Below are 11828 nucleotides of genomic sequence, written 5' to 3'. Positions count from 1 at the left end.
TAGTGTTTTTTTTGTTTTCTTTTCATGATTGTTTGCTGTTTGTTTTCTGTGTTTGTTGGTTCCTTAGGTTGCAGCTAGTGTTTTTTTTGTTTTCTTTTCATGATTGTTGGCTGTTTGTTTTCTGTGTTTGTTGGTTACTGAGGTTGCCGCTAATGATTTTGTTCGTTTGTTTTCTTTTCATGGTTGTCATTTTTATTATAGTAGTGGGTTTTTATTTTACTTGGATTGTTATGGGAGTGGTAATTATCTTCCGGGATCCAATCCCAGTACTCCCTTGAGAATTACTTGTCAGGGTGGTCGTGTGGTGGTGAACTCCTGCAGTTTTTGTTTGTCTGAGAAATATACTATTTGCCCTTCATTTCGGAAGGACAGCCTTGCAGGGTAGAGTATTCTTGGCTGGCAATCTTTGTCTTTTAGTATTTTGAATATATCATCCCATTCCTTTCTAGCTTTTAGGGTTTGTGCTGAGAAGTCTGATGTTAACCTGATTGGGGCTCCCTTATAGGTGATTTGACGCTTCTACTGAGAGCTAATTATAATCAACTCTGAAGTTGCCTTGCAAGCCACCAGGAAAGGCAGATGTGGGAGGGGCAAAAGCTAGATTTAGGATCATGTCCCTGTGGTCAGAGAACACACAGGCTGACCCAGGGCTCTGCCACCTCCACTCTTCTCTGCCCACCTTGAACACATGGTATTTTCCTTTCCCCAGGGCCTATGACCCTGCAGATTATGAGCATTTGCCAGTTTCTGTGGAGATTAAGGAACTCTTTCAGTACATCAGTAGGTGAGTACTAGGACCTCCCATCATGCCCCACCATCCCTACCTTGCCCCCAATCTTTTCTACCTCTAGTCTGAAACAGGACCATCCTCAGATTCTTTTTAGCCTGAATAGTAAGGTAGGTACCTTTCTCTGACTATCTCCACTTTCCCTGGGCAATATCTCCTAGGTATACACCTCAGTTGATTGACCTGGACCACAAACTGAAACCTTTCATTCCTGATTTTATCCCAGCTGTCGGGGATATTGATGCATTCTTAAAGGTATAGTCAGTACATCCTAAAAATGACTCCTTAGATGTTTCTTCTTACCCTCTTATTACGCTAACAATTCCACTGATTTCTTTGACTAGCCTTGGCTACCTTGACATATACTTTTCATTTCACTGGAGTTCTTAACCTTGCTCCCCACTCCAGATTATACTCATTGCTGTTAAGTAATACTTTATCTCATTATGTATTAAACATTTGTCATGTATTTGCCTCCTAATTATCTATTACTTCAGCTTTATATTTAAGCTCCTATAGATTATATATTTTTTCCAGATAGTATTTGGTATAGCATGATAAACAAGAATGCTTTTTAATACTAGTAATATTGATGAACCAGAAGAGTTCTTCCTGTTCTGCTTATTGAAACAGCAGGTGGCCTTGTTATGGCCCTCTTGTTTTTCTCTGTGCTTTCTTACCTTTTCTTGTACAGGTCCCACGTCCTGATGGAAAGCCTGACAACCTTGGCCTGTTGGTATTGGATGAACCTTCTACAAAACAGTCAGACCCTACAGTGCTCTCTCTCTGGTTAACAGAGAATTCCAAGCAGCACAATGTCACAGTAAGATATTAGCCTGGTACAGGCCCCAGCTAGAGAGGGCTGAGAGTGCAGGTTTCACTGGCATTTGCGCAGTTGACTTCCTGCCCAGCAAAAGGGATGGCTGTGGCTTCAGGCCAGCCCTATCTTTTTAATGATAGCTTTATTGAGATATAGTTTACATACCATAAAGTTTACTCTTTTAAATTGTAAACTCATTGTTTTTTTTTATATTCACAAAGCTCTGCAGCCATTACCACTACGTAATCCAGAATATTTTCATCACTTCAGAAAGAAACCCTGTACCCATTAATTGTCACTCCCCATTTCCTCCCCTCCTAAACCCTGGTAACCGCTTCATTTATGGTAACTCTGTGTTTAACCATTTGAGGAACTGCCAAACTGTTTTCCAAAGTGGCTGCGTCATTTTACAATTCCGCCAGCAACGAATGAGAGTTTCAGTTTCTCCACATCCTCACCAACAGTTGTTATTGTCTGTCTTTTTGATTCTAGCCATCCTAGTAAGTGTGAAATGGTATTTCATTGTGGTCAGTCCTGTCCTGTTGACTTGCTGACTTGCCCCCTTCCCATGGCTCCAGCAAATGCTTTTTTTTTTTTTTTTTTTTGGTGGCTGGCCATTGCAGGGATCTGAACCCTTGACCTTAGTGTTACAACACCATACTCTAACCAACTAGGTTAACCAGCCAGCCCCCCAGCAAATTTTTTTTTTTTGGCAGCTGTCTAGTTGCAGGATCCAAACCCTTGATCTTGGTGTTATAGCCTAGCAAATTTTATCAGGGTTTCCTGTCACCTTCATTTGGCTCTATTAGGCTTCGGTTTTCATCATCTACCTGTGTATGAAATAGCGGCAGGTGTGATAAGCTGCTTCATAAAAACAAGAGAACTATTTCAGTGCCATCAGCCAGTCTATTTTTCTAGCAACATATGAAAGTAAAGAGCCTGGAAGATGCAGAAAAGAATCCCAAAGCCATTGACACATGGATTGAGAGCATCTCTGAATTACACCGTTCTAAGCCCCCTGCGACTGTGCACTACACCAGGTAAGAGATACCACGTTCTTCACTACAGTAACTCATAGAAACCTTTACTACCTGTAAACCATTGCTCCTGAGAAGAGGCCCAAACGCTGGGACATATATGATCAACCTTAGGTCCTATGGATCCTGGAAGCTGCTGGCTTAGGTTAAAGATATAAAGATTGTGATTTCTTTAGTATCATTACTTAGCCACATCCTACAAACCCTACATCCTGAGTAAGTTTGGTTTGTCCAATCTAGGTTCTCCTGAAATCCTAATGTGCCACATTGAGGACCTGTCTTTCATCCTAGAATATCCTAATTCAAAGGTTGCTGATGGCATCAGTCCAAGTTTCTTGTTCATATTTACCTCTATACTTTTAGACCCATGCCTGACATTGACACGCTGATGGAGGAATGGTCCCCAGAGTTTGAAGAGCTTTTGGGCAAGGTAAGTGGAAGGTTGCAGGAGGTAAGAAAGTATGGCACTCAGTCTAGGGCACAGTGTTTTCTTCCTAAATTATTACTATCATTAACGTTTTAACTGAAGTATAGTACACAATCACAAATGTATATGTATATAAACATCAATCCATTTTCACCAGCTGAACACACTTGTGTAACCAGCACATCAGATCAATAAACAGAACATTGCTAGCATCTTGGAAGCCCCCTCATGCTCCCACCTCCCAAGGTAACCACTGTCCTGATTTCTAACAGCAGAAATTAGGTTTGCCTGTTTTTGTACTTTATCTAAATCTAACTTTACTCTTTAGTATCTTGTTTCTTTTGCTCAACATTATGGGTGATTCATTCATACTGTTTTGTGTGTTTGTTCATTTGTTCTTGATACTGAATGTTTCCATCATTTGAACATAAGACAATTTATTATTTATCCATTCTATTGATAGGCATTTGGGTAGTTTCCAGTTTTTAGTTATTACAAATAGGGCTACTATGAGCATTCTAACACATATCTTTTGTTGAACATATGTACCTCCTGTATTATTATTTTAGATTCCACCTTCTCCATAGGAGGTATTTATGCTATTCTAAGAAGCTGATGTCCCATTCATAATTACCCCAAATTTAAAAAAATACCCACGGGGCCGGCCCGTGGCTCACTCGGTAGAGTGCGGTGCTGATAACAGCAAGGCCCCGTGTTCAGTCCCATTCATAATTACCCCAAATTTAAAAAAATACCCACGGGGCCGGCCCGTGGCTCACTCAGGAGAGTGCGGTGCTGATAACAGCAAGGCCCCGTGTTCAGATCACATATAGGGATGGCCGGTTCGCTCACTGGCTGAGCATGGTGCTGACAACACCAAGTCAAGGGTTAAGATCCCCTTACCGGTCATCTTTTAAAAAAAAATAAAAATAAAAATAAAAAAATACCCAGTAATAATTTTTTTTCTTAATAAATTTATTCACAAAAAGTGAGATTGCAGAGGATCTGGGGGCTGTACATGGGCAGGGCCTGGTGAGCTCTGTACATGGGGCTGGGAGACAAGGGAGCCTCCATGTGGAAGGGTACTTTTTAATAAAAAAAAATAACGGGAGCTATAACCAGCCCTCCCCCTCCCTGATTAAAAAGACACAAAAATAGAGGTCTCTGAAGTAAATGGGGAGCCTGGGGCTTAAGGGTGTTGAAGGGGTTTAACAGGTGCCAGAGCCTAAAGGGGAATGTCACAGGCATTGGGGTGGCACTTGCATGAGTTGGCAGAACAGCATGTAGTCCTCATTGGATGCCACCTGGTTTTCACTGATAGGGGAGACACGAGAGTCATTGTAGACATGCCAACCAGTCTGGCAATGGCACAGGGCTGTGTAGTGGCCATAGTGGACACTGCCTGAGTGGTTGCAAAGGGCATACAGCTGGTATACAGGGCCTCCAACTTTGTCACTGGCAAAGTCTCCTAGGTTCAGTTACTGCAGTGGGAAGTCTACACCTACTGAACTTTTCTTGATGGAGCCTCAGGAGGCAGAAAATCGATTCAGATGGAGCACAAGGATTTGGAGGAATCTTTGTACAATACTTCGTGTTTTCTGCCGACATCAGTTACACACTGGGGCATTCTCTGACTCTAGTTTTTCCTTGGTGAAAAGGCTGAAAGAATCCCACAGAGACACCTTGTCCTCAGGAAATCCTTTCTTGAGGATGGGCAGGGACAGGTCACAAAAAACTTCAAAGGTCGTAGAGCGATACCCGCAGGCCTGGCACTTGAGACAACTTTTCAACTGGCCCACAAACAGGTCCACATCTTGCTGTCCTCTTGCCCCAGGTAACTCTTCCACATTAGGTTGGCTTGGTCATCATCACTTAACTCAGGTTCTTCTAGCAGAGCCCCTCCTCGGAGGGCTGGATTGGGAGCTCGGCCATTGGCCAGGATTGGTGGAGCCCGACGGCCTCGTCGGTTGATTTCAATGTATAGCCGCTCCATGAGGAGCTTCAGGAACTCTTGGGCATCCTGATGGCTATATCCAGAGAAGGAGAACATATTTCTGGAAGATAGCTTGGAATCGAGTAGGATTCACAGCTTCACAGGAGTCAGGGTAGCAGAGGGCACCAGTCACATCTGCAAAAGCTTCAGTGAGTTCTTGGGCTTGGCCCCCTCCAGGCACCTCTTGCCAGAAGTCCCTTTGCAGACAGAAGTCCCAAAAAGGCCAAGTGCTGCTCAAACGCTGTAGTAGTGCATTCAGGAAGCACGTGTTTCCCAGATTTTGGAGGCCAACATGACCAGAACCCAAAAGCAGTATGTGATGAGCCGTCTTGTCATCAGAGTAGAAAGGCCCAGAGGGTTGGGCAGATATCATGTGGAAGGAGCCATGGGAAGTAAGGAGCTCTGTCTGTATGCTGAGCAGGGTGAGGGGTCCAGGAAAGCCCCCAAGGTGACAGAGAGAGGTGCTACATCTCAAAGTGGGTGACTCAGGCCGGAGTGCCAAGCAGCTCAGTGCAGTCCCCAGCTCTCCAGTGCCACGGTGCCCTCCCAAGGCAAATCCCGTGGAACGCAAGTACCTACTGCTCACAGACTTGGAACGGGCTAAGTTGGTCTGGGAAGGGAGAGGTAGAGCCACAGCTAGGGGTGGTGAGCCAGGCAGGGGAACCCCATGATCTTCCTGACGGGGGCCTCTGGGATGACAGCCTGATGTCCATCCCCGTCCCAGCTCCAATTTCTTGAGCTGTTCATCAGGTGGCCCTGGCCTAGGAGACAGAGGTCATAGCATGGGGTTTGGCCTAGGGGCTGGGTGGCAGTGCTCTTTGCTGCAGGCCTGGGGGGGGCAAATGGTAGCTTGGATCCCACTCAGGGCTGGACATTAGCAGGTAGCTTTTGGTTTTGGCCCAGGTGGTGCTCAGAGGCCTGGGGAATTGTGGACCCCACAGGCTGGACCTTTACCCCAGTGAGGCTGCAGGGGAGGCTAGCCAGGGTGAGGTTGCAGCTCAGGGCTACCCCCTACTACCCCCGTGCAGCCCCTCACGGGCCGGGCTGCAGCTTTAGCTGCAGCTGTTGTCCAGATTGTTCCAGCCACAGGGGCTGCTGCCATCTTTGTTGGTCCCACCCAGCAACTCCAGGAATAAATTTAATAAGAAATTGGTAGGGCCGGCCCATGGCTCACTTGGGAGAGTGCAGTGCTGATAACACCAAGGCTACGGGTTCGGATCCCTATATGGGGATGGCCGGTTGGCTCACTTTGGAGAGAGTGGTGTTGACAACATCAAGTCAAGGTTCGAGATCCCTTTACCGGTCATCTTTAAAAAAAAAGAAAAAAGGTGGCGCACTGCTACAGTGCGCCGCTTGGGAGCGCGGCGGCACTCCCGCTGAGGGTTTAGATCCCACATACAGACCGGCCGCTCACTGGCTGAGCGAGGTGCGGGTGCAACACCGAGGGTTGCGATCCCGTTGCCGGTCCCGGTCTGGTGCGGGCGCGACACTGAGGGCTGTGATCCATTGCCGGTCACAGAAAAAGACAAAAAAAGGAAAAAACAAAAAAAAAAAGAAAAAAGAAGGCTGGCCCGTGGCTCACTCGGTAGAGTGCGGTGCTGATAACACCAAGGCCACGGGTTCGGATCCTATATAGGGATGGCCAGTTTGCTCACTGGCTGAGCGTGGTGCTGACAACACCAAGCCAAGGGTTGAGATCCCCTTACCGGTCATCTTTTAAAAAAAAAAAAAAGAGAAGAAAAGAGAAATTGGTAAGACCTTTTTGATTTGTTTTTTGTGACCAGTAAGGGGATCACAACCCTTGGCTTGGTGTTGCCTACACCGTGCTCAGCCAGTGAGCGCACCGGCCATCCCTATATGGGATCTAAACCCGCAGCCTCGGCGCTCCCAGCACTACTGTGCTCCCAGCACCTCACTCACCCGAGTGAGCCACAGGGCTGGCCCGGTAAGACCTTTTTGAAAGCAAAATATAAAACTTTAACGAAGGGCATAAAACAAGATCTGAATGAATGAGGACTCAAACCATGTTGCTGGGTGGGAGGATTCAGTCTTACAGAGCTGTAGGTCTTCCCCAATTTACTACATAAGTGTAATACCATTTCGATCAGAATTTTCACTGTTTTTTCAGAAATTGAAACATTAATAGTAAACCTTATCTGTGAGAATAAAGTTTTAAGATTAATCATGTAAATCTCAGGGGGAAAAGATGGAGGATTTGCGTTATTGGACATCAGAAACACATTATAAGGTTATATATAAATAAAACAATAAGGTACTGGCATAGGAATAGACAAATAGATCAGTGGCACATACTAACCAGAAACAAACCCATGTATATGTGGGAACTTGGTATATTAGAAAGGTAGTTTTTTAAGCATTGCAGATAGAATGAGGTTGTGATAAGACACTTGACTATCCATTTGAAAAAAATTATGCCTCAACCATATCCATACATGAATTCCAAATGAATTAAAAAGTTAACATAAAAATAAACCTATATGTGTCAGGGCCAGCCCGTGGCTCACTCGGGAGAGTGCGGTGCTGATAACGCCAAGGCCACAGGTTCGGATCCCTATATAGGGATGGCCTGTTAGCTCACTTGGGAGAGCGTGGTGCTGACAACACTAAGTCAAGGGTTAACATCCCCTTACTGGTCATCTTTAAAAAAAATTAAAATTAAAAAAATAAAGCTATATGTGTACCTTAAGAAAATATAGGAGAAATTTAACACTATTTGGATGGTTAGGTGTTTCTCAGCAAAAGAGATTTAAAAGTCATAATGGGGAAAATGTGACAGTTTAGACTCACAGAAATAAAATTTAAGTACGAATAGATACCATATACAAAGTTAAAAGACAATGACATGGGCTGGCTGGTTAGCTCAGAGTTGGTTAGAGTATGGTGCTGATAACACCAAGGTCTAGGGTTTGATCCCTGTACTGGCCAGCCAAAAAAAACTTATCTATTTTATATAAATATATAATAGATAAGATTATTCTCCAGGCAAAGAACTCTTACATATCCATAAAAAAAGAAAACTGAACAAAGATTAACAGCTCCCCAAAGTTCCCCATCCTCTTACCCTGCTTTTTCTCCCTAACACTTAACTTCTAACATACTATATAACTTAATTATTTAGTTTCTCCCTACTAAAATGTAAGCTCCATGAAGAAAGAGATTTTTTTGTACATATTTATTGAGGAACTGATTGTAAAAGCAAAAATTTGAAAAAATCTTTATAGCATTTAAAGCTGTAGCTGAGGAAAATTGTGATTGGGGGATTGAATAGCCAGATTGTAGTACATCCATTCAGTGAAATATTATGCAATGGAATATTATTTGGCCTTATTTTGCTCTGAAATGAAGAAATAGCAATGATATGTTATTAAATGAAAAAAGCAGATGGCAGAACTATATGCACTCTGTTTTTTGTAAAAGAAAAAAAAGTTGTTTTTTTTTTTTTTCCTTTTTTGTCTTTTTTCGTGACCGGCAACAGATCGCAACCCTCAGCGTCGCGCCCGTACCAGACCAGGACCGGCAACGGGATCGCAACCCTCGGCGCTGCACCTGTACCTCGCTCAGCCAGTGAGCGGCCGGTCTGTATGTGGGATCCGAACCCTCAGCGGGAGCGCCACCGCGCTCCCAAGCGGCGCACTGTAGCAGTGCACCACCGGGCCGGCCCCAGAAAAAAAAGTTTTAAGCAGCCAGTGGTTTGTGTTTTGGTGGCTGGCTGGTGCAGGGATTGATCCCTGGATCTGGTATTATCAGCACCACATGCTAACCAACTGAGCTAAGTAGTCCAAGAAGCCAATGGTTTTTTAACTTACAGTATGGTTTGTTTAGATCCAGAGTCTGTCACCTGAGATGTCATGTCCCTTTTTTCTGTTCCTATGGTGTCTTAGGACCATTAGGCATTATAGTACCAAGTAAGTATAAATACTTGGCCATAAGCTGGGACCAGTTTTTTCTTCACAAGTCCACTCAGAAATGGCAGTATATTTTACTTATAAAATCTTTTGGTCCTAATGGATCATCTGCTACTTTGGTGGTTAATGAGTATGAATAATTCTATCTTACTCATGGGGGGAAGGGGAGAGAATGTGTTCATTTGTCGGGGTTGCCATAACAAAGTACCATAGATTGGGTGGCTTAAACAATAGAAATTTATTTTTTCACAGTTCTGAAGACTAGCATTCCAAGATCAAGTTGTCAGCAGGGCTGATTTCTTCTGAGGCCTCTCTCCTTGGCCATCTTTTCTGTGTCTTCACATGGTCTTCCATCTATATGTTCTGTGTCCTAATTTCTTGTAAGGACGCCAGCATATTGGATTAGGGCCCAACCTGATTACCTCATTTTAACTTATCTCTAAAGACCTTATCTCCGAATATAGTCACATTCTGAGGTACAGGGGTTAGGACCTCAAAATATGAATTTTGGGGGAACACAATTCAGCCCATAACACATGTCTTATGCTAGGAGCTCTTATCCTTCAGAGAGAGAGAGCGTGGTTCTGGGACCACCAAAACTTCAACTTTTTGACTTTGGTCCATCCCACGCCCCTTCTAGGTGAGCCTGCCCACAGCAGAGATTGATTGCAGTCTGACAGAATACATTGACATGATCTGTGGTAAGCTTCTCCATCCTTTCCTCATCGCTGTCTCTGGATAGATATATTCCAGGCTTTTGAAAAGGCTTGTTTACTCCTGGGAAGACGGCATCTTGAGTTACAACCTTCACTTTAAGCCAGTTGTGCTATTTGGCATCACTTAAGGGTGGTGTTTGGGCTTATGTGAATACTTGCTAGGTAGTTAACCCCTGTAAAGCTACACGACTACACCAGTTGTCTTCTTTGGGCTATTGATAACTAAAGCCAAAACATTTCATTATTTTAGTTATACTAAGTTTCCATTTGTATTGTCAGGGCTAGCACTCAGACCCTTCAAACCCATTGTACAGACTGGGTCACCAGACCCCTCACGCAGGTCCATTCTAGGTAATTGGGAAAGATCCTGGGAACGGTTGGCAGACGACAGAAGCTCAATCCTCAGCAGCAGCGGCGGCGGTGGCCTCAGGGCATCCTGGGGGCACTGGTAGCAACATCCTCCAGCAGCAGTAGCGCCTTCCTATGCCCCCCCCCCTCGAGGGCAGCCCAGTGGCGGGGGTGGGGGGACCCCATGGATTAGAGCCACTCATCCTTTATACTTAAGTCTATAACCCAGGACACCTGGGGGCACATGCGCAATTACATTAGACAATAACCAAGGAACACCTGGGCGCATGTGCATATTTACATCAAATGCTCAGCAAGATTCTGAACACCTTAGGGGTCCTGACCATTTTCCTTCACTTTCCCTACAACCTCCAAAGTCATAATAACATATCCCATCTGGGAGGGGACTGGCTATCCTAAACAGAAATGCCCCCTAATTCCCAGAGTTTGTTTAGTTCTGTTCCTGGGAGTTGTTCTTCATTTCAGCCATCCTAGACATCCCTGTCTACAAGAGTCGGATTCAGTCCCTTCACCTGCTCTTTTCCGTCTACTCGGAATTCAAGAACTCACAGGTGAGACAAACATCAGGGGCTGACATGCCTTAGTGAGGATCACTGCGGTCACCACTACCCTGAGCCTACTGTGATTGCGTCCTATGGCAATGGAGGGTGTCTCCGCCCAGAGTTACCATTGCCATTGCCCATCACTAAGAAAACAGCAAAGCTGGAGGGGCGGGGTTTTCAAAGGAAGAGGAAAGGAGAAGAGACGTGGGCCTTGGATGAAGCTAGCTGAGAATCTGCAGAGGACGCTTATTATTACTGGGGAACCAAGAGGCCTAATGCGTGGAAGCAGGGAGGAAGTAAAAAGCATTCATTTTTGAAGAAGGTGGAGCAAATCTCCAGCTCTTTTTTCAAACACAACACCAATAAAAGAAAAAGGATCAAAGACAACACCAAGGAGTTGTTTTGGAAACAGAATTGGGAGAAAATTGGAGCTTAAAGGGGTTTTTAAGAGGTTAGTTCCTGCTAAAATGTAGTAAGTAACTTATCCTAAAAACTTAATGTTTTCTCTCCTCTTTCCTCATAGCATTTTAAAGTTCTCGCTGAAGGCAAGAAAGCATTTACCCCTCCATCCAACTCCGCTTCCCAAGCTGGAGACGCAGAGACATTGACCTTCAGCTGAGACACCTCCCAAGGCTCTCTGTTTCAGGGCTGAGTGGGCTGCTCCACCCCAGCTGAGACGGAGAGATTGTTGTCAGGCACCTGGTATCCTTGCCCATGCCACAGCTTGGCTCAGGGGCTGTGTGTGTCCTGCCATCCTTTCTGCCAGAGAGCTCCCCACATATTTGTTAAACAGCTCTGCCTGTCTCAGACTGCCTTCCCAGGGGAGTTATGCATCTACTCCACTGTGGAGATTTGAGTTAAAAGAATTGGGATTTCTGAGATGCTCTGGCTCAGGTTGAGAGGAAAGCTTAAAAGATGTTCTTTTAGGGATAGGGATGGAATTATTTTCTTTCTTAAAGTTAGGTGGCATAGATCTTACAAATAAAATGCTCTATCTGTCAGGTTATCCTGCTGTTCTGTTGTATGAAAGGGAAAAGGCTGACTGAGCATAAGGCAAAGACAAGGAACTTGGCCTAGTAATGGGCATTAAGTAAAAAGCAGTTTTAGCAAACCAGCTTTGTGAAATAAAATTAAACCCCAATCCTGGGCCGGCCCGGTGGCGCACTGCTACAGTGCGCCACTTGGGAAGCGCGGCGGCGCTCCCGCCGAGG

The 11828-nt window shown here is 44.8% G+C and overlaps 1 protein-coding gene and 1 pseudogene across 2 annotated transcripts in view; one reads left to right on the top strand and one right to left on the bottom strand.

Annotated features, from left to right (window-relative positions):
• Positions 1 to 11623, top strand: part of IFT46 (intraflagellar transport 46) — a 21375-nt gene extending 9752 nt beyond the window's left edge. For both annotated transcript variants that reach the window (XM_008574930.1, XM_008574929.1), the window contains 8 exons: positions 710 to 784; positions 949 to 1042; positions 1482 to 1610; positions 2526 to 2647; positions 3008 to 3074; positions 9631 to 9691; positions 10541 to 10626; positions 11141 to 11623. In XM_008574930.1, the coding sequence (XP_008573152.1) occupies positions 710 to 784; positions 949 to 1042; positions 1482 to 1610; positions 2526 to 2647; positions 3008 to 3074; positions 9631 to 9691; positions 10541 to 10626; positions 11141 to 11236 (730 nt within the window). In that variant the 3' untranslated portion in view covers positions 11237 to 11623. The remainder of the gene's footprint in view (positions 1 to 709; positions 785 to 948; positions 1043 to 1481; positions 1611 to 2525; positions 2648 to 3007; positions 3075 to 9630; positions 9692 to 10540; positions 10627 to 11140) is intronic.
• LOC103592280 lies at positions 4310 to 7163 on the bottom strand (annotated as a pseudogene).
• Positions 11624 to 11828: the final 205 nt, after the last annotated feature.

This window comes from Galeopterus variegatus, unplaced genomic scaffold (assembly GCF_000696425.1).
Source record: "Galeopterus variegatus unplaced genomic scaffold, G_variegatus-3.0.2 Scaffold1119, whole genome shotgun sequence".
NCBI lineage: Eukaryota > Metazoa > Chordata > Mammalia > Dermoptera > Cynocephalidae > Galeopterus > Galeopterus variegatus.
This window is presented reverse-complemented; position numbering and strand designations above follow the sequence as displayed.